Here is a 22679-nt window from a genome sequence, read left to right on the forward strand (position 1 = left end):
AGCCTACTTAAATTTCCTTCTGTTCATGCATGTCTCCTGATGTTATACCTGCCCTCTCACTGTACAGTTTATATTGTATCTTAAAGGATATTTAATATATACTTTTCTCTTCAGAATTTCTCAAGTGTGCTGTCTGCTTCTTCTAACTGTTTTAAACTGTTGAAGTTTGATTTGCATTAAAAAGATTTGCTATTTCTCTTAATCCTGTAACTAGGAAATGCAGGCACTGAAATTTCATGTCTGTGCACCATGAAATAAGTTACCTCTTAGGTGTTTGCAAACCACAGACTTCAGAAACAGCCATAAAAAAAACAAATTTTGTAACAAATCATCACAGAAGGATAAAAGAGTTGGGTGGAAAAACACTTACCAGATTTCTTAGTGCACCTTCATTATTTTTCTTAGAGAAGACACAGTCAGCCTTTGGAAAATATTGTTGAATTATTCCCTGCCTGTTGAATTCAAGTGTGACCTATTCAAGCAAGGTGGAGAAGGAAACAAAAAGAGATTTCCAAAGCATTGTTTCTGAAAGTGTGTGATACCTAGCACCAGCTTTTAAACTTGAGTAAGGGGTTTGTATGTTTGTCTTATGTGAGGATGTTTTTAAAAAAGTCTCATGGAAATTCATCAAGTGCTTACCTGTGGCAATCCACAAATGTAGACTTTTGTGTTTTAAAAAATTTTGTGTTTTAAAGTAACACAGTTCAAGACTGAGAAAAGCACGGATTTAATTGATCTGTTATGTTGTATATTCAAATTAGGTTATAATTTAAAATCGGGCTAAAATATTCTTGACTTAATTTCTCTGGTGCAAACATAGGACTAATGTATGTACATGCTTAGCTACTTTGTTAGGCCTTAATTTATTGACTTGCTGCCAAACTCTTCCAAAATGCCGTGACCTTCTCATATGGAGCTCCATGTATCTGTCAGTTAAATTATTTTTGTCTCAAAATATTTTTAACAAAACTTCCCCAAAGAGTTTTTGTTGTGGAAGGTATTATTATAAATTATTATTTATTATAAACTCAGAGAAATTGGTATCTGGAGAAAAAAAGGTGGTGTTTAGGTTTTGACTGTCTTTGACATGCACTCTGCTGTCATACAGTTGACTTTAGTGGTTCTTGAAGATGTGCTCCATACTCTGCATGTTTGATGGCCTTCATACATGACATTTTCTCTGGATTTCATGTCTTGCAGCAGAGTTGTGCTTCATAAGGCATTTTTCCGTCACTTGTGTGTATGGCTGAGAAGAGAACTTTCAGAGTGGATTCAAGGAAGCCACAGTTTCACTGTGCTGTCATACTGGCAGCAGTGGTGAATTAAGGGATTCCTGTCCACTGCTTTGGGTTCCTGTTTTAGTGGAAATACTCTATTTTAATTCTCCATTAATTCAGTAATGTGGTTTAAAGTGCAGTCCTGCAAACAGCTGTCATTACAGTTGTAGGGTGGAAGGGGAAGAGGTGATGAGGTGGTATGAGGGGCTGATACTGTGGAAGAGATACATGAGATGCTGAAGCAAGCACTGTCTGTGTGTGAATTTTTCCTTAAAAACATTAGCTTCAGGATAAAAATTATTCTGAACGTTTATTTCTCACAAAAAGAGAAAATAAATAATTTATGTTTTCCAAAATGATTATAGTAAGATTAGGAACAATTATTCAGAAGATATCTGCTACTAGGAATTGTAAGAAAACTTGTGTGCTGTGTTTTCAGTGTAGCTGCAAATGGAATGCTATAGCATGGTTGTAATTTTTATAGATTTTTGCTATTAGCTGACAGTTTCTGAAATATGTAGTTGTCTTCTAATTAGAAGATACTGGTCATTATGTGAACACATCTGTTGTACAGGGAAATCTGACTGTTTGTATATAAAACTAGCACAGTATCACCTTTACTTTAATCCAGCCCTTTAATTTCAGAGCAGTTATGTGCAGACAGCTGGGCACCATTTTAAGTTATATTCAGTAAAGATAATAATTTGGTCATGACCAATAATTAGCATCTAAATGGATTAACTTTTGTTTGTGTGGCTCTGTTTTTTATTTTTACTCTAGTATGCAAGTGTTGAGAAGGATGGTGAGCATTACATGACCCCAGAGGATTTTGTGCAGAAGTACCTGGGGCTGCACACGGATCCGCACCACAACCCTAAAACAGTGCAGCTCCTGGCTGGAGTGGCAGATCAGACTAAGGATGGGTGAGAATTTTCCTTTCCATTTGAAACTTGTAGTGCGTTGTTAAATGTGTGAGTGCATGAGTTGGATGATTTCATCTTCTAAAGTACATTATTGATTTTATGACACTTTGGGCTGATTTAAATGAGTACAAGTACAATAGACTATAAATTTGTGAAAACAGAATAAATTATGATGTTTAATATGGATTTTTTTAAAGCTAAGATTTATTTTGATGATATTTTGTTAAATTCTACAAAAGCTGAGGAAGCTGAACAGCAGGTAAGTTAAGTGTAGTGTGGTTGCCTTAGAAAAGTGCTTTTTTGTATATCCGTGTCCATCATCAGGTGCTTTGTAGAGTTGTCAGTACCTGTAATTAAACACAGAAATATGGAAGAGCTTTCTTATTTCTGTAGTGTGCCATTCAAATCCAACCACTGAGGTCTTTTGGAAAGTGCTATTAGAAGAGAGACACTAGTGACTTCATGAAGGAAGAAGTTGTTTGCCTAATAAAGATCAGGTCACACCACATAAAGCTTTTCCAGCTGTGCTTACTGATGCTCCTGCTTGCTTTGAGACAGTTCCCTGAAACCAATTTACAAAATATCTGCTCAGCTGAGCTAGTGCCCTCCAATTCACCTGTCTTCCAAGGAGCCTTCTCTTTTGGTGTATGCAGCCTTCTCGTTGTGGCCTTGGATTGTAGTAGAAGGCCTGGACAGTGTTAAAGTAAATTGAGAAGGTTAAGATGGATCAGAGAAGGGGTCAAGAATGCAGAAGTGAGTGGTTATTTTTTTGAAAAGAAAATGCTGTTAAAATAGTATGCAATACATTTGCAAATATGTAAATGTAACTTATTTTAAGATGAAAGCTCCTTAACTTCCTTGCTTACTTAAATTTTGGTTTTGTTTTCCTGCATTTTGCCATAGAACATTTTATTAGTTTGCTGGGCAGCTTGCATAGTGTCTGTGCTATGGAAATGAAATTGTATGTGCTGTGTACTTCTTACTCCATATGACAGATATAGGATTTCCTGTTTGATGTAATGCTATATGGTTTTTCTTTTCATAAGGCTGCAGCACTTTAATAATATATTTGATTATACATATATTTGATAGATCTTAGTAACCTGTCTCTGTTTCAAATACCTGGCTGCAGTTTGTTGCTTTATTATGGGTTGAAAAGGTAATTTTGTATGTATCTGTTAAAGTAATAGTTTAATTGATAAAGTAAACCAACATGCTTAGCATATTGTTTCTCTAAAAGCTGTTGGTTATCTTTTACGGTGTGCATTTCTTCAGGAAATGTCTTATAAAAGGGTCTTACAGTAGGAAATCAGTTTGTTTTAATGCTACAACAGAACTTCTAGGCATTGCTTTTTGTTACTTTCCCTGTGAATAAGATTTTGTTGTTTTTATTTTTTTTTTAATCTGGGTAATATTTGAAGTGAGATAATCAAGTATGGGTAAGTGTGCTTTACCACCTCTTTATGGGAAGAGTGGGATTTTTATTTTGCACTGCCATATAGTTCAAAGTGTAAAATGTTTGTGTTTGAATACTTGTCTGAAATGTTTTTCTAAATGTTTTAATCTACATTTATATTTAATCTATATTTCATGCAAAGAATTTGTTATAGCCCCATTATCAACATCAGGGGTTTTTTGCATTCACATTCTTTTGTTTGTAGAGAGCTGTAATATATCAAAATCCAGACTCTAATAACATGAATAACTTGTAGTCTTCAACTGGATTCCAGGATGCATTGCATCTTTCTAAGGACTTACTTAATGAAGTCCAAGGAGGTATCAATAGTCCTGTTCTGTACATTTTTTACATAATACTTCTGCATGAAATGACAGCCCAGTGTCATGCAGCAAGTCATTGAGAAGCTTGGGGTTCTGTTACAAAATTTCATTCCTGCTATCATATTCTCTTAGCCTTGCTTGCCCTTGAAATAAATACTCAGAGTGTTGATGGTTGCTTCCATTGTTAATATTTTTTTATTTCTTTTAGGTTTAAGTTTGGCACTTTACAGAAACAGCACATTTTGGAACTGCGCTCTGTAGTCATGTGTTTAAAAAAAAGTGGTTTTACTTTTTTCCTAACGGTAACTTGATCCTTACTTAACTGTTCCAGAGCACTATTGCCTTCTCCCATTACTGCTGTACAAGACTGGTTTGCTTTAGTGGAACTCATTAAGGTAGTTCTTAAAACAGATGACTGTTCACTTCCAAAATGTTTATTCCTCATTGTTACAAGTGCATGTTCTTAGAAATTTATCTGATGACCTCTAAGTTAGAATTTGATTTAAACTTCCCTGTTATCTATTTAGTACAGTAGGATTTCACTGATACTGAAAACATCCCATGACTTCAGACTAGCCAAAACCAGATAAAATATATTCTTCCCCCTCCAAACCTTCAGAATGTCACAGTAGTAATACAAAATTCTTCATTTTAACAGCTTTTTTTGGGTACTCTTTTTATCAGCATATCATTCTTAAATCTGAAATGTGTACTTAAGTGAAATCCCCAAGGAATAGTTGATATTTCACCTAATGGAGAGTCACAACAGAGCTATACATAATGTCTAAAAGGCTATGTTGTGTGGGGAAAAATTAGAAAATACTTGCAGTAGGAAAAAAGGAAAGATGGAGAAGAATTGCAAACACATGGGTTACTTTGTGCTTTTGAAGGGTAGCAGTATAGAAGAAATCAGAGGAAAATAATTTTTTTAAAATGTTACAAATAAAAGGAAAGGTGAGTGATTTAATATTGTTATGGAGTGTGTAATGCAGTGGGTTCACTGGATGCTGTTTGAGCAGAGATTGGGTGGGAAGCTCCATCATTCTGTTTAATCCAGCTCTTGTTATTTATCTCTGCCCTAGTGGCTAATGGAGGATCACAGAGGCTTTCCCTGCTCTTAGGCATTGCAAGTTGAATATGTGGAGGGGAAATTGGATGTGTCTATCTCCTTTTGCTGTAGGCACTGTTCTAGTGGGACTGCTGAAGACATCTTTCAGGTTCAGGCTTCTGTGAATGCATTCTACAGAGATCAGCACTTGATTTTGTCAGTAATGGAGTTAAGCTTCCTGGTTACGAGTTAATTTGTGTGTCAGCTTTATGCATGTATGCGAGATATATTTTGAAATGATAGTATTTACAATTATTTTAAAAGAACATTTGTTTCTTTGATACTAACCCTTTATCAAGATTATCCTTTGGATGAAATTGACTTTGCATGTGAAGAGACATTCTCATATCTCTGGTTTTTCTGACTAAAATGTGGTAAATATGATAATTTTGTATTTTCAGTATCTTAATTATTTTCAAAGTCACTAGGTTTTTTCCTGTCTTGTGCAGTGCATATATACAAGAATGTTAACGAATTTGACCTTCTTAAAGCATCTGAATTCTGCTTCATGTGTACTCAGCTAGAGAAAGACTGGATATAGTAATGAATAGTGTGAATATTGTGATTTTTCTTATCTTTTTTCTTTTCCTGTGGGGGACAGACTTTATACTTGGCTCTTTAGCAGTCTGGAGTAATGTTTGAAGTAATCACTATGAGCTAATGATCTCATATGATGCATACCAAGTTGAGATCAGTTATGTACATTTGCTAGGAAAATTTCTAGGAAACAGTGATATTCTCTGCTTTAACAGCACTTACTGATACATAGTAAATTTTTTGTTTAATATAAAAGATACAATTGAAATTATTGTTCCCATTGATTATTTAATGCCAATATATGTATTCTGTCACTTATCCCATTATTGTCTGGTGCCAACATAATCCTTTAAGCTTAGTAAGGTGATCTTACTTAATCAGGTTTATCTTTCTGCAGCTGTTCATACATACAGGACACCTTCTGAAGGGTTTTTTTGTGTCAGAATAAGCAGAGTTCCTCTGGGAAAGTTACTTACTGTTATCCTAGTAAGATACCTGTGCATACATTCAGGTCTGAGTTCGTGTGGTGAGCAGAAGGACTTGGATTGAGCAGTGCATCCCAAGTTGTGCACAGGGACTGTCTTGCATACACAGCTCTTGTATGAATCTTGTCATCTGCTGTTACACTCAGATCCTTCCCTGCCTTGCCATGTCTGTCCTTGAGTCCAGACGTTTTGTGTTTGGCCCTGAGTACATGACTTGGCCCTTCATGTTATTTTTGGAGTGGAGTATTCTTTCCATATGCATAGTAAAGTGTAACTTTTTCTGAACCTGTTTGTTTTTTATGATTGTGATGTATTGTTTTAAGAAAATGTATGTTTTATAGTGTATTCCTGTACTTGCATTACAGTATCTTTTCTTAGTAGAAATACATGTGTTGTAATACAATGATCTGTAAATTTCGTGTTGTTAGAATTTTTGCCGTGTTTTTATGTCTTAATTTTCAGGTACTCATTACATTTATAATTAAGAAGTAATAAGTTGTAGGTGTTCAGTGAAAAATCAGTGACTTCATAGAGGAAGAAACTGAGTTGCATAAATGTTAACTACTTAAATGTAACATACTTTTCAGTCTCTAGAGTGTTAATTATTTTAAGTTAGAATTTTATTCACTGTTTATATCACTTTTTTGAGAGTATCAAAATGCATATTATCATTGGTATTATGAAAAATAAAAAAAAAATCTTTATAACTTTTCTGTTTTCCTTTCTAGGTTAATTTCCTTCCAAGAATTTTTGGCATTTGAATCTGTTTTGTGTACTCCAGATGCAATATTCATTGTTGCTTTTCAGTTATTTGACAGGAATGGCACTGGAGAAGTAACATTTGGTAAGAATACCTAAAGAAAAACAGTTTAAGAAAGTGATTATAATAGTATCTGTCATAATAATGGTTCATGACCACAGGTGCATAGAAATGCATTTTGTGCAGTACTGTACTGTTTTCCTAAGACTCTGCATGAGTAGAACTTTCTTCTCTGTCTCAATTCAAGCTTAACAAATACACAGAGATAAAATACATTTTTCTCTGTCTTCTTGAGTTGAGGTTTTTCATTTTCCTGAAGTAGTAAATACAGTGATGTTCAGTGTCATCCTAAGTAAAATCCTATATCATGAACTTCAAACTCCTTCAACCATGAGGGAGTTTTAAGATATGCTATGGATGGATCTTCACATATCCTTGAATAATTGTCATTTCATACAGTAAGAGCTCAATACAGAAATTAGGAGGTCTAATAATATGATTTCCTGTGGTATTGTTCCTTTTCTTGAGGAGCAAATCTTACTTTAATGTTATGAGTGTAACTTACAACTAGATCATATATTTGTAAAATTAGGAAGAAAATCTGTCCTTTGGTTTTGTTACCTAATCACTTAGGTTAGTAATTAGACCAAAGTCTTGAGGCTAACTATACTGCTTTGTGATATTGCTAAATAACTGTTACTAACAATGCAGTTTAAGGAGGACTAGGCTTTATTTTTAAAGCTTCTTATTTATGAAAATTAGATAAATCAATGGTAAGAATTTTAATAAATGGAATGAGAATTAAATGTTATTTCTATCCAAAAGAATAAACCACTCAATAAAGAAAATACAAACTATGCTTGGATTTGTAACCACTTGGTGTTTGTACTATTTCATTATTATGAAAATTGCTGTAACTTGTTGGGAAAAAAAAAAGCAAAGGTCTTTTTATGGAAACAAATTGTTTGATTTATGATGCCTGTTAAATTACATCGTTAACTGAAGAGTCAGATACTAAGCAGTTTGGATGCACAACATCTTGAAAAGAAAATCTTAAAATTTAAATAAAGATGAGGTCAGTAAATGCAGTCATTAGGAACTGGACAAAGTACTACAATCAGTGTGACCGTGTTAGCAATGGTTTATTTAATAATCTTACAAAGTGGGGATTTGAATTTGGTAGCTCTCATGAACACACTTGAAATAGTTGGTTCCATAACTGAACAATAAGCCATTTCAGATTGTATACAAATTCCTCAGTTAGACTGAGATTGTTATTTTTATATAATTAGAGTCTAAAAGAAAACACAAACAAGAGAAATTGTAAAACAGAAAATTGGTGGTTTTTTTCTGTCTTCCTTGCTGATTTTCTTGTAAGGCTGATAAATCTTGAAAAGGAAATTCTTGAGGGAATTTTAAATTTGCTATTGGTTTATTGAATTTTTTTTACAAAATTAATTGTATTGCACTTACTACTATATTTAACATTAGGCTTTTAATATGGTACAGTGCTACAGTTCCCACATTTACTGCTGCTTTTTGTCCTTCTTTGTTTGTTTGTAACACGTGCTACTTTTACATCATACGCATATCATACATATTAATACAACTGTGAAAAACGTGGATAATGATCTGTGACATCTTCAGAATATGGCAGACAATTTCCAAATCAGTCTTGTGGCTGTTTCATAAATGAGACCTGCACCCTTTCATTTCATACCACATAAACAGAAAGGCACAGGGCTTAGTTTCATGTGAAAACAGGACAATATAGGAATGTAAGTTTTAAAGTTAAAAGTTTTAGTAAATGATTGGAAATGTACTGAAATGAGGTAAGTTTAGCCAATTGGTGTGAGAATCACTATCAGACAAGTCAGGTCTTTTATAGACTGTACTGTCTCCAGTCTGCAGGTAAACTGTGTTGGTTATGAGAGCAAATACAAGTCAAGATTTTCTAGCTCAGATGAAATGCTCTGTGGATGTGATTACATTCATGCCAAAGCTGCCTCAAACCAGTAAGTCTTGCCAGAATCAACATGGATCTACTGAGGTTTTTTTGCACTGTGCATCCAAAACAAGGGACAGAATCAACTGGGGTCTGTTAGACCAGTAACTAGAACCAACACTGGCCTTGTGTGAGACACATGTTCTCAAAAATGCTCTCATCTACTCAAATTTTCAGTTTTCTGAGGGAAGTGTGCTTGTTGAATTTTAGAACTGTCTCTGTTTTTGAAAGCAAGCTGCTCTAGTTGGGTTTACTTCTGTTTGGGATTTATTTACTGACATGATTTTGAACCATTCTCAAGCACTTCAGCATTTTACAGTCCTCTTGACCCTCAGTCTGCTGCTTGTCTCTTAAAATACCTAGCTTCCAACTCTCCAGTGATGAAACTATTGTGTCACGGAGGAACTGTCTTAGAAGAAGACTTTAGACACGATTTTGTAGAAATACTTGTATGCTACGTTAATCACTGTCTGTCTGCCATATATGTTGAAACATGAAGCCTTCTATCACTTTAATGTCATCTACTGTTTTCTTACTGTTTTGGGACACTTTTCCAGGAGCTGTGGACATCCAGAAATCCTGTATGAATGACTGCCATAAGTGTGTAGTTGGTATTCTGCAACATGGGTAAAGTAGGTCCATTGCAAGAACATGAAACTGGACCTACTTTGCCTGAGCAAACTGCACAGCACGCTCAGTGCTCTCTACGTGTTTCAGCTGCACTGGGCTTGCTGTCAGCATGGTGAATAAAAAGCAGTAAAATGACTATTTTAGTAACCCATTGATACAAGTGACAGTGTAGTTTAAACAAGTTTTTAATCATGGAGAAATAGAGAAATGGCATGTATTTCTAACCAAGTACTCCTACATCTTCATCAGTGCTTCCTAGGTGAATATTTTATGTGAAATGTGTTGCTGCCGAGCCCTTACAATACTGCATTATCCATAAAATATTTAAATGATAACAGCTGAAGCTGATGAAGACAAGTGGGTTTTTTTCAGGTTGTTGTCTGTAACCAGAGAAGACTGACAAGCGCTTTGCTCCTTTGATTATGGGATGTATTGACTGTGCTACTTAACATGAGTGAAATATTCAAACACACTCCATAAAATTAACACTATTGTACTAGGGAATATTATTTTTATTTCTATTCTGTGCAGATCTTCTGACCTGAATTCAGGTTAAAGCAAACCTGAATATTAAATCTGCTCAAGCTATTTGGTTTTTTCTGATGTTGAAGTAGATAATCTTTACTGTGTTTAAAAGGTGAAGTCTGTGATTATCTGCAAAACTTCTATGAAAAATAGGTTGTCTAACTGGAAGTAAAAGGATTCTTTGTAATTTATCTCTCTGGCACACCATACAGTGATCTGGACTGCATCACTTTTAATTGGAATATACAATTTCAAGGCATTTTCCAGCTGTTCTTCCTTGTAGGGTCACCACAAAGAAAGCCATTCTCTGATGAACTGGAGAGTTTCACAGATGCTTTTTCAGTTAAACACACATGCTGGTGTGGATAGAAAGAGATAAATATGTTTATGATTCTTCTGTATTCAGAATTATTTTGGAGATAATTGGAAAATATTTATGGAACTGAATTTAAGGCTTTTAAAAACATCCTGCACTCAAAATCTAATTACAAATATTTTACAGGGTATAACAGCATCTTCTTCAAAGGCATTGGGGGGGAGGAAGGCGATCAGATGCCTCATATTGCAACTATGTGAAAATGTACAATATTGGTGAACTGAAATAATAAACATCAGTTTAATAGTTACAGCATTTGAGTATACAGGGATACTGAAGTTTGCCCAATCTGTTTTTTTAGACAAGTTTTAATCTGAGAAAGAAAGTGTGGGTTTTCCTTAATTAAAGGACGTAGAGTTTGAGAACACTGGAAGAAGATGAGCAAGAGAAGGGAGTTGAGTACATGTTTATGCTTTGCTTGTGGGTATTATTTCCCAGGGAACAGGAATCACTTCTAGTACTCACTCCTTCACCATTTCTAAAAGGGCAGCTGGGTTGAAAATGCTAGGATTTGGATTTCATCTTAAAAGTTCTGCTTTCAAAAATATTACTGGCAACCATAAAGACTGGAAATATATTTTAAAATACTAACAGAAAAAATACTCACAATCACATGACTACAGACACGAGAGTAGAAGGGAAAAATCCATGTTTTCATTGAGTGCAATAAACTGGAACAGTTTTTTTGGCCTCCTGTTCTACATTACATTCTACTACATTAGTTGCGTGTTTTCAAAGAGCGTTTTGCTTAACACATGCAGATAATGTAGGAAACATCGCTGTTAGGACTTTATTTTTTCCTTTTATTTCATGTTACGTGATTTTTTTCAGGCTTAAAATACAGTTTTGAATGCTTGTGAGCAGTGCAGAGTGGGAACCACTCTTACTACTACCACTACTACTATTTTTTTTTCAAAACCTTAGTTCAACAAGAGGGAGCAAAAAAAGAGAACTTCATGTTAAAATTATATGTATTGACAACTTTTTATTATGGCTGTCATTCATCTTTCAATAGAATCAGTAATCCTTTTAAAATAAGAGTAGAAATAAAATGTAACTTTCTATTTAAACTTTCTCATATAAATGTAATTATTGTATTTCATGTGGATTACTCTTAATACGCTTCTCCTGCATCAGGTGCTACAAAAATGTCTTTCTGCCTTTAACTGTCGTTCCTTATTTTATCCTTCAAAGTGAAAATACGCTCTTAGCAGAAATAGTGAACAACAGCAATATATAAATGTTAAAATTCCTTATGTACATTAGTCGTGAAACATGCAAAAATTGGACAGTAGATTACTGCGTAGACAGATTTAAAGAAACCCAAAACAACCCTGTTAAACAACGAATCTTCACCATACTTATGCTGCTGCTTAAAACTTACCACTTTTATATTTTTGTGTCCCTAAGAAGTGTGATTGCTTTTTATCACTGGTGTGAGGGAATGGCAAACTGTTAACAGGTTGATGGCACTGGAATTGTATGAGCTTTCCACTCTGCTTCTTGGGGAGCTGATATGTCAAAATAAATAATAGGTACTGCTGCAAGGTTTACTTGGAGTATTGAGCTCATCCCCACAATGGGCCACCAACGAGACCTCATAGTGTTTATAATTTAAAGGATTCTTCCTCCTTATATGAAATTGATTATTGCCTAGAATCTTTGGGGTTTTGTATAGTTTTTCTGAGCCTGATAGGTAACAGTGTTTGATGGAAGTTGAGCTAGTCATGTGTGTGCTGCCTGCAGATAGCTGCTCCAAGCATCTATAATTTGTTTAAAATGATTGGGTGGGGAAATTCTGAAGCAATCTTGTGAGAATGTGTGTCGCCTTGGAGGTAATGTACTAGTACACTAGAGTAGTAGGTTTATTGTTCCTGGGGCTGATGGTAAGTTGAGTATGTCATCAGGCTTCTGACTTGTATGCCTATCTGAGAAGAAAATGCATTACTGTAAGCCTGGAAAGAAAGTTATCAGCTCAGTAGGAAAGAATTCCGCTGCAGAAAGGTGAGCAAAGAGTGGAAGACATTAGTAAATGAGCAACATGTATTGACAGGGACAATGAATGCGTTCTGTGAAATGTCCTACTAAAATGAAAGGCTTGAAAAATAATTTGCTGTTTGCCCCCTGCAGAATAGCTCTGTTGGAAATTTGAAACACTTGTAGTTTATCTTAATTTAGAAGCATTACTAGGTTTTGACTGAGGAAGATGAAAAAAAAAGCAAAGCCAGCACCTGTACATTAATGTTGCCTGTTTTCTTTGTTGTCAGTGCTTTGCTTCTGCTGTGAAAAATAAATTAAAACCTGAACATTTGTTGATAATTCAGAGTGGTGAAAGTGTAGGTGATGATCACATTGTGTGTAATTTCTGCAGTGTGACTGGTTGTTTGCTGCTTCTCATCACACAAGTTGTTAGCTGTGGTGATGGCTATTTCCCTTCGTAGAGGAGCCAGCAGAATTGGATTATAAAGGTATTGTTGATACATTGTGAAGGAAGTGCCCCTGCTCTTGGGGAGACAAAGTAAGTTTTAGCACCTAACAAGAGGTGTTTGAGTATCACAGGTGGCTTTGGTAAACTGGAGTGTTCCATGGGTTTAACTGGGTCAGTTACTTTGCTGTGGGGGTGGCGAGGCACTGGTGCGAGTTTCCCAGGGAAGCTGTGGATGCCCCATCCCTGGAAGTGCTCAAGGTCAGGTTGGATGGAGCTCTGAGCCGCCTGCTCCAGTGGGAGGTGTCTCTGCCCATGTCAGGGGGGCTGGAACTAGGGGATCTTGAAGGTTCCTTCCATCTCCAACCATTCTGTGCCTCAGTGATTTTTTAAAACAAATGCACAGATTTGCCGCTGTATCCCAAGTGTTTCATAAACCAAGCCAACATGAAAGTAATTAAGCATTATATGCAAAGGTGTATCTTTAAACCCAGTCTAATTTAATACATGCAGAATATATTGAGTGTCAGAGATTGCATGGAAGAGAGAAGTGGGGAAAGCACCGCAGTTTTCAGAGAGGCAACAAGCTAGTTTGGATACTGTTTATTAAAGCTAGTTAGCCATTTCTGGAATTCATCAAGTACCAATACACTCAACTATTGAATAGAAATTTATTAATTAATTTAACTATTATTTTTCTGTGCTGAAGAATCTTGACTTGAGATACGTTGATGAGTAGTTGTAAATGTTTTTATGAAGAAAAGATTGAGTGTAGGAAATTGATTCTTGTTTTTTTAAGTAGTATACAGTTAAATGCTTGAGAGTTGTGAAAACACCAGGGGCTTAAGTCTCACTAAAAACAAGTGAAAAATCTGTCTCAGTGAACATGGATGAATAAGAAAATAGAATTTTTAAAGAAAAAAGGCTTTTTAAATCTAAGATAAGAGAAGCAATTATTGGAAACAAGTGAAAATATGATTTAAATTTTCTGGCTGCTTCAGCACATTCTTTTCTAGGTTTTCATTCGGGAAGCTCAGCGTGTATTTGGAGTCAGTTTTACATAGTGTTAGTAGTAGCCAGTTGGCATCCTGTTTGTACACTGGTGGCCAAGCCAGTAGAGCCAGCCTGTGTTCTGCTCTGTTTGAAGTTCATTGCCATTTTGCAGGCTCCATTATGAGCTGCACTGACCTGTTTGTGTTTGTAGTACACGGAGACTCCAGAAGCTGCAGTGAATTAGTGCTAAGTAGGGAATTTAAATGTGCATACCTTTACTCCTTGATTTGCAACCATGATGAATAAATGTGCTGCAAACAGAACCTTCAGAGGAAGTATGGCCAAAAGTTCAGCACTATGTATTTGGTGCTTTGTCTCTTTTTTCTTAACCCTCACCTTGCACATGGATACTGGTGAGTAGGTATGAGTAGTCAGTTGCAAATAGTCAGAACAGTTTTTTAGGTTTCTTCTTGTAGGTTTTCTAACAAATCCTTTATCCTACTTAGCAGTGGAAACTAGTTTAAAGTGTAGAGTGTTGACTCTTGTGTTTGACCTTTATTTAAGGATTAATCACAAGCCATAATCTGCCCTTTGAATATATAATCTCTGTAACTGTGGAGGAGGTGATCTAGCCAAGGGATCTGACTGTATACCCCTGGTTTGAGACAGACATTCTGGACATTTCCTTTCCTTTTCTCACTGAAAAGATGAAAACATATTGGATTTCCTAGATTTGCTCTAGAACTAATAGACTACAGAATTGAAACTATGACTGAATCAAGTAGTCCTGTAGCATAGAGAAAGCAATACATTTACTTCAAGTAAATTGATCTTGATAGAGTTATCAAATGATAAAGTTCTTCTCATTGCATTTTGTTTGGCAAAACTTTAAATGTATGAAAGGTGTGTTATCAGCTGAAATATTTTGTATTTTGTTTTAAATTTTAACTGTATGCCACATTTTATTTTGTTGTAGCAGATTCTAGGTTGATAAACCATTTCAGATACTGTGAGGGAAATTTTGACAAGTGTTCATGTGGTATGCGTAGATGTCCTGTTATACAGTTCATGTGTTTGATAATCTGCACAAAAAGCAGGCTTGTTTTTCAGCATGGCAATGCTGTTTATGAATAATGCATGCTGTTTTTCAGATGAGGTTTTTGCCTGAATTCAGATAATATGTTTAGCATTGAGATTTCAGTTGTACAGTATGCATGTGGAGAATTCCATAATTTGGAATGGCAGGTTTTTTTCTTCATTTAAAGGAAGACATCTCTGTCTTCACTTATCTTAAAACATTTTAATAACTGAGACTACCAATTATATTTTATAGGATTGGATTTTTGTACTAGGGCCCTATCAAAAGCATCTAATAACGTGCTTTCTGCTGAGTTAATGATATGTTTAAGATGTCATTTCTTACACCTATCTTCAATAGCCATATTCAGACAGTGTGATTGTAATAATCAAGTTTCAATCAAACCGTACTTAGTATGACAAATATTGCCTGAGATTGTAGTGCAGGTATTTCTGCTCTTGATAAAGGGCTTAATTTGACTCCTGGCAGAGACAGAGAATCACTATTGATTTTTATAACAGAATGCAAAATAATTTTTGTTTGTCATGCATGAGGGAAATTGCTTCTTAATTAAAACTAAATAAAACACACTTCATGGTTTTGTGCAGTAATACAAAAAGTAGCGTTTGTGTCTCAAATGTGTTCTTTTACAGGCCTGTAATGGTTTAGTTAGCAATTATTCTTAACAAGCTAAAAACACTTCTTAAACAGCTGCTGAAATCATAATTTTTTTGTATTCCTCCTGGAATGTTTGTAGATTTACTGTACTCCAAGGCTCACCTGTTGTTTTTCCCTCCCCAAAGCAAATGTCAAAGAAATATTTGAACAAACTCTTATTCATCATCAAATCCCGTTCAACTGGGACTGTGAGTTTATTCGACTGCATTTTGGACATAACAGGAAGAAGCATCTTAACTATGCAGAGTTCACTCAGTTTCTTCAGGTCAGTTATTAACCTTGTTCCAAAGTTGGAACTGAAATTCATTTAACTTTTACTTACACGCTAATACCATTACAATTTTTGAGCTTATTCTGGTAGTGATAGTACTTATCTGATACTAATCCTGGCAGCTAATGATGAATTGTTATTTCTCCATACCAGTTTTGTAAGCAGTGTGTACTCATTGTGCTGTAACGTGAATACCTTCCTTTAAAAGAATGGGGCAAAACATTCTGTTTATGAAATTAACATTTTACTGATAGTTGTTAAACAAAATGGGTTGAAGGTCTTTTTTGTTATAGGAATTCAATAGCAAAACTAAACTCTACCAGAGAAAGTTACCATCCTTAATATAGGCAGTTATTATTGACCATAAAAACTCCCCTGTAGAGGTTTTAGCTTCTGTAGCATTTCTTGAGTTTTATAAACATTCTAATACTTATCACTTCTTTTCTCTCACTGGCATGCATGCTACCACACACATTCCGGGAGTTCAGTCTTACATGCAGCCAGCTTGCAGGAGGTAAATCTGATTTCCTGTGATGTTGCTGAACAACCCTTTAGGGATTGGGCTGTAAAGAATTTCACTTGTTGAACTGCACTTTGTACTAAGCCAAAAAATGGCATTTAAAACATATTATGAATTGAACATTATAGTAGAAGGAAGGAAAGGAAAATATCATCTTAAAAGGATGGAGAAAGAGCAAAGTAGGAGGAATTTACATTGTAATTCATGGAAAAGAAGTTCACAGAGTTGTTGGTAATTGCACTGAATTCCATAAATTAAAAGACAATTACCACCTTGTGATATAACTTATAATTGCCTGTCTAGTAGATGTGAAGAAAAATAGATTATGCACTTCTAGAGCTGCCTTTGATGCAAGAAAAGTTTTGACTTAAAAGTAAGGAGTGATAGATGTCAATTGACATAATCTGTAATTATTGTTCAAGATAAAAATACCTCATAGGGTCACAGAATATTTTGGGTTGTAAGGGACCTTTAAAGGTCATGTAGTCCAACCCCCCTGCAATCTGCAGGGATGTCTTCAACTAGATCAGGTTGCTCAGAGCTCTCTGACCTTGAATGTTTCTAGGGATAAAACATCTACCACCTCTCTGGGCAGCCCGTTCCAGGGCTTTACCACCCTTATTTAGTTTAAAATCATTACCCCTTGTCCTAGCAAAGCAGGCCCTACTAAAAAGTCTGTCACCATCTTTCTGGTAAGCCCCTATAAGTACTGAAAGGGCACAGTAAGGTCTCCCAGGAGCCTTCTGTTTTCTTTTCCTTTCCAGGCTGAAGAGCCCCAACTCGCAGCCTTTTCTCATATTGAAGGTGCTCCTCTATCATTTTATGGCCCTCCTCTGCACCTGCTTCCAAAATGGTTTGTTTGGAACTCAGAGCAGAGTTATAAATGTCTGCTCTGGTTTTATGTTTGTTTTTCCAGGACAGTGCCATGTAAGATACAGTAGCCTCTTACTGACATGATATAATAAAAACTCCTAGTAGGGAAGGGTGATGTGGCTTGCAGTAATTTCAGTATGTACACAATTTGGGTACTTTTATCCCTCCTTTTATATAAGATTGTTTTTTTTCTTTTGGTCTAACACCATCTTTTGGGGTTTGAGACTTTAATCAGAGCGAGTTTGTTGTACCTGATCTAGAAAATGTTGTTCATGAGGTTATGAAAGTTGAGAAATTACTGTAAAGGTGATATAAGCTAGATGGTTTGCCCTCTTCTTACTGTCTGTCAGAACGTGGTTATTTTTTTAGGAGCTTCTAGAGGTCTTAATGACAGCTGAATGGGCTTTATTGTTTGCTTGAATAGAAGGAAACAACTTTTTCTGGACATAGAATTTACAACTATCATTATCTTGAGGTTAGGTTACCACAGTGATCTTTGTAGGAAGGTTTTTACAGTTTGTATAGGAGTTTTAAATTGTCTGAAATGAGTGACCATTTGTGACATTATGGGAGACAGCTGTTTGGGGCAATCTAAATCCATATTATATAATTTTCACTGTCCTCCTGTTTATTTTCAAGTACTTTCCAATGAGTTAGTATGTAATAGCCCAGTCATATTTCATCTTGGATATGTAAGAGATCAGCTCACTTTGTGTCTTCAAGATCAGTATCAGAAGTTTTTCTAACACTTAAGTATTTAATTAAGGAATAGATAGCAGGCAGGACATGGGTAGATGAAGTTCATTTCTTAAATACTCTAGTGAAAGTGCATATTTCCTTACAGCTGAATTGAGGCTTTTCTTTGCAGAGGCATGAATCTGTGGATAAAATCAGTATGCAGACTTCTCATTTTAGTTGAGCTGCCCTTGAAGTTTAAACTGCAGTTATGCTATTGTCTATATGCACAGACCTGTTGGAGCATAAGAATATGAAATTAGTGAAAGTTTTGTGAGGAGTGGGTTACAGAATTTGCTTCTAATCTGCTATCTCTGAATATTCATTCTAGGAGCTGCAGTCAGAACATGCAAGACAGGCCTTTGCACTGAAGGACAAAAGTAAAAGTGGTCTGATAACAGGGCTGGACTTCAACGAGATCATGGTTACCATTCGCTCCCATATGCTAACTCCATTTGTGGAAGAAAATTTAGTTTCAGTAAGTGTTAACAAAAAGCGTCTTGAATTCAGTGTTTAATAGCTGTGATGTTTGAAGTTGGCTCTGCTTCTCTCCCACTTTGTCTTCTACCTGTTTATCACTCACTGCCTCACTGTGCTAGAGATCATCAGCTTCATAATGGAGTGAAACGTGGCAGCATTCCTTGGCTGCAGTAGTGGAAAGGTTGGCACTCTGGTTTACATGTTTCAAGTGCCATTGGAAGCAGTTTGAGTTAGTCTACTGTACTTTCCACTGGAGTGGGGCAAACTTTGCTACAGAAAGAATCATAGAATTGTGGAACCATAGAGGAAAAGACCCTTAAAATCATCAAATCCAGTGGAAGTTATTTAGGACAAAAGCATCCAGTTTTTATATTTGAATATGTGACATCTCAAGAGCTGGAGACTACTTACAGTTTTGTCCTTTTATATACTCTTGCGTTCTTTTCTTTTTCAGATCAGAATTTGGAAAATCAGTATGTAGATTCTAGAGGTAGAATGGTTACAGCCCTGGTAGTTTGGCAAGATCTGTAGGTAAAGTAATAACATACAAGTTATAATCTGAGAGCATGTAGTATGAAATTACATAAAAATGAAATTTATATAAAAGATAAAGTAATAACTTTTATCTTACTATCTTACCTATAAATCTTGCCTTGCCTTACTCATAAAGGCATACTGTCTTCTATAAAATGTAGAGTATCTACTAACTTTAGACTTTGAAGTAAATGGTCATTGATGTATGATGCAAGAAATCAGTGCCTTTATCTAGAGGCATTTGCATGCATTTCTCTTTCAGAAGATTACTCAGTGACACTTCTGATGTGTCTATCAGATAACTTGAATAATAATCTACTTATATGATTATTTCCTAATTGTTTCCTAGTGTTTAATCTTTACCACAAAAATAGTATCCCGTCTAATAATTCTCCCCTCATGTTTCTATTAAAAATATCTTAAAATGACAGGAATAGAAAGATACCTTTAATTCTCTCATAATTTGCTCAAATGAATGTTTCTGTAATTGTAATAAGATGTTGTAGAAGTCCTTAAGGCACTTAACTATTTTAATTTAATTTTTAAAGGTAGCTGGTGGAACTGTATCACATCAGGTCAGCTTCTCCTTTTTCAATGCATTTAATGCCCTTTTGAATAACATGGATCTTGTTAGGAAGATATACAGTAATATAGCAGGTACAAGAAGAGATGTTGAAGTTACAAAAGGTAAGATGTATTTCCTACAATTTATTAATTTTTTTATTCTGTCCATTTTGTAATTGGTGATGCACATGGGTTAAAGTGAGTAAGAAGTGAGTTTATGGCCACTGGGAAAGTGGTTTTTTTAGCTGTAGCTGAGGTTTTTCATCCTCACAGATTAGTGAGTATTTTCAGTTAGCTCATTAAAGAGAAGATTCTGGCAGGAGTTGCGTTATTGTTTGAATGAGTAACTGCAAGTCAGTATAATACTGAGGATTTTACAGCTCCTTGAAAGAGATGCATTGTTGCTTAGAGACAGGAAGCTCCTAGGAATGGGTGGGATGGGTTAGGTTTGAAAATCCGAGTGGTTTTCTATATAGGTTATGCCAGCTAGTACGTAACAAATCCCTGTGCGTGTGAGAGGTTGCCCTATTTCAGTCCTGTCACAGACATAAGCAGATTGCTTTTGTAGCCATTTTATGACATTTTATCACCAGTTTTACTGCCTGTATGGATGGGACCAGCCAAGCCATTGTGTGGTAAAAAGCATGCCAAGTTCTTTTTATTCTTTTTCTTCTTCTCTGTTTAGCTTATATTCATATGCTCTGCATACTTTTCCCTGAAGGAAAGCATATGATGCTTGTTCTCATCCTCCAAATTGTCCTAACAAATTGCCTAGCAGTGTTTTTTGGTACAGATGCATAAATACCTCTTGCTTGGATTTGTGTTGAGAAAAAAGGCTGCTGTTTTCACTGCTCACACTTGTTAACTGCAACTTGCCAATTATGTCATAAATATGTTGTGTAATTTGGCCAGATGGATACCTAAGCTTGGAGTCATTCAGAGCTATGAGAGGAAGAGGTCTGGACATGATGGGAATAGATGAGTCAGTTGCCCTTAAAGCTGTGAATAGTGGTCCATTCTTCTGTTTTGTTCTGTTTTGCAGAACTTCAGAAGCAAGAATCACAAAGTGTGGGTGTTTTATTAAGCTTGCTAATTTGAGGATTTTTGTTGTCTTTGGTGAATATTTATCCTAAGTCAGAGCTGTGGAGTCAGACTTGGTCTGTGTTGGGAAGGCCTGTTTCAGGATAGATGTGCTCCTAAAGATACCTTTTCCCTTTGCCTTATGGATTTTGCTTCTTGGTGATGGACTTCGTTTTTATGATATTAAAGTTGTTTGAAAGGGTTCAAAGAGGAAATGTAACAAATAATACAAATATTGTATTTCTTTTTCCCTTTTAAACCCAGAGGAATTTGCACACTCTGCAATCCACTTTGGACAAATTACACCACTGGAAATAGATATTCTCTACCAACTTACAGACTTATACAGCGTTACTGGGTAACATAATCATGAATTTTATCATTTTGCAATCATAATTTTTGTGTTTCCTGTGTGACCTCTTATTTTTGTGCTAATTTTAAAAGGCTTTGTGTTCCATTATATTTTGTTACAGTAATTTATTCAGTGTAAACTGATTTTGTTGTGTGCATGGGTTTTGTAAGTGAATTGTGTATGTCAAACACAATTATTAATTGTTGTATTATACGTATACATATGAATTAGCAAAATACAACACTCCCAAAAGGCTACATTGCACTGGTTGATGTTCTGCATGGATCTTTAATGCATGCAAAATCTTACATAGAAATAGCTAGAAATGGTTTGTGTATTATATTCCTTATTACTAATAGTGAAGAACTAGCTTCTGAATAATCCATGTTCCCTTCATCTCTAAGCATTCTTTAATGCAGTGTAGCAGATTTCTAAGGTCTGCATTCAGATATGACAAGTATCTTTTTTTAAACTCAGATGTACTTTGTGAGGTGTGGCCAGGAATACTGTACTGAATATATTTGATGCTTTGTCTAACCATAATTTGCTTTTCTCTGCCTTGTGTAAAGGCGCTTAACTTTGGCAGATATTGAGAGAATAGCACCCCTGGCTGAAGGTGCATTGCCTTACAACCTGGCAGAGCTCCAGAGGCAGGTGGGTAGAAAAAAAAAAGTTGAAATTGAGCGAATGTTAACATGTACTTGCAAATGAAAAATAAGAATAATGCACTTTAAAGAGATTTCTGACAAGTGGAGCATGCTGTGTATTGCTGTAAGGATAGAAATGGTGCAGGCTGTTAGATATTCTATGTGTCTAGACAAGGTATGAGGTGTCAGAATGGCCTGTTTGGATATGAGCATATATGGATACTGGGATTCCTTACCATCAGTACATTTGTTCACCCCTGGAAAGGCTTTTCACAGGACACAGCCCTCCATCAGCCTCTCCAGCATGAGTCCTTCCTGTGGAACCCAGTTCTTCACACTCTCCTCCAGGGTGTGTCCCCTCCACGAGGTGCAGTGTTTCAGGAACAGGTTATCGTGGGTTCTCCATGCAGTTACAGCCTCCTGGGGCTGCATCCACCTCTTCCTGTGTGGGGTCCTACCGGGTCTGCAGAGCAATCTCTACTCCAGTGCCTGGAGTACCTCCTCCTGCTCCTTGGCTGACCTTTGTGCCAGCAGAATTGTTTCTCTCATATTCTCTCACTCCCCTCACCAGCTGCCATTGCACAGGTTTGTTCTCCCTTCTTAAATATGTAACCCCAGAGGTCCACCACGGACACTGATGGACTTGGCCTTGGCCAGCAGTGGGTGTTGACTCTGTCAGATGTGAGGGAGGCTTCTGGCAGCTTCTCACAAAGCCACCCTTGCATCCCCACCTCCAGCTTTGCCACACTACTCAACACAGGTAGTAAAAAATACAAGTATTAAACGTAAAGCTTGTAAATGTGTCCTTTTTTGAAAAATGGGATGAAATTATTGGCTTACCCATTTACCTAAAATGATACTTGAGTTTTACTGTACCTGCTAGCTATCCCATCTAGACAGTAGAAGGGAACTTCAAATATATTGGGATTGATAAGAAGGGTAGAATTAGAAGATGAAAAGTATTGTAGTGGAATGTCAACTCTTTATTTCACCAGAGGTTTACATTTACGTTTGCTAGCTTTGCTTTTATCATAGTTTCCTTAA

General features: G+C 35.9%; 1 protein-coding gene across 2 annotated transcripts in view; it reads left to right on the forward strand.

Moving 5' to 3' along the window:
• SLC25A12 (solute carrier family 25 member 12) overlaps nucleotides 1-22679 on the forward strand; it is a 48147-nt gene that overhangs the window by 2486 nt on the left and 22982 nt on the right. For both annotated transcript variants that reach the window (XR_010080783.1, XM_063400523.1), the window contains exons 3-9: nucleotides 2058-2200; nucleotides 6838-6953; nucleotides 15705-15844; nucleotides 18310-18456; nucleotides 19541-19679; nucleotides 20901-20994; nucleotides 21558-21642. Coding sequence is in view for 1 of the 2 variants with exons in the window: in XM_063400523.1 (XP_063256593.1) it covers nucleotides 2058-2200; nucleotides 6838-6953; nucleotides 15705-15844; nucleotides 18310-18456; nucleotides 19541-19679; nucleotides 20901-20994; nucleotides 21558-21642 (864 nt within the window). In the remaining variant the exon portion in view is untranslated. The remainder of the gene's footprint in view (nucleotides 1-2057; nucleotides 2201-6837; nucleotides 6954-15704; nucleotides 15845-18309; nucleotides 18457-19540; nucleotides 19680-20900; nucleotides 20995-21557; nucleotides 21643-22679) is intronic.

The sequence above is a fragment of the Prinia subflava genome, chromosome 6, assembly GCF_021018805.1.
Source record: "Prinia subflava isolate CZ2003 ecotype Zambia chromosome 6, Cam_Psub_1.2, whole genome shotgun sequence".
Lineage (NCBI taxonomy): Eukaryota > Metazoa > Chordata > Aves > Passeriformes > Cisticolidae > Prinia > Prinia subflava.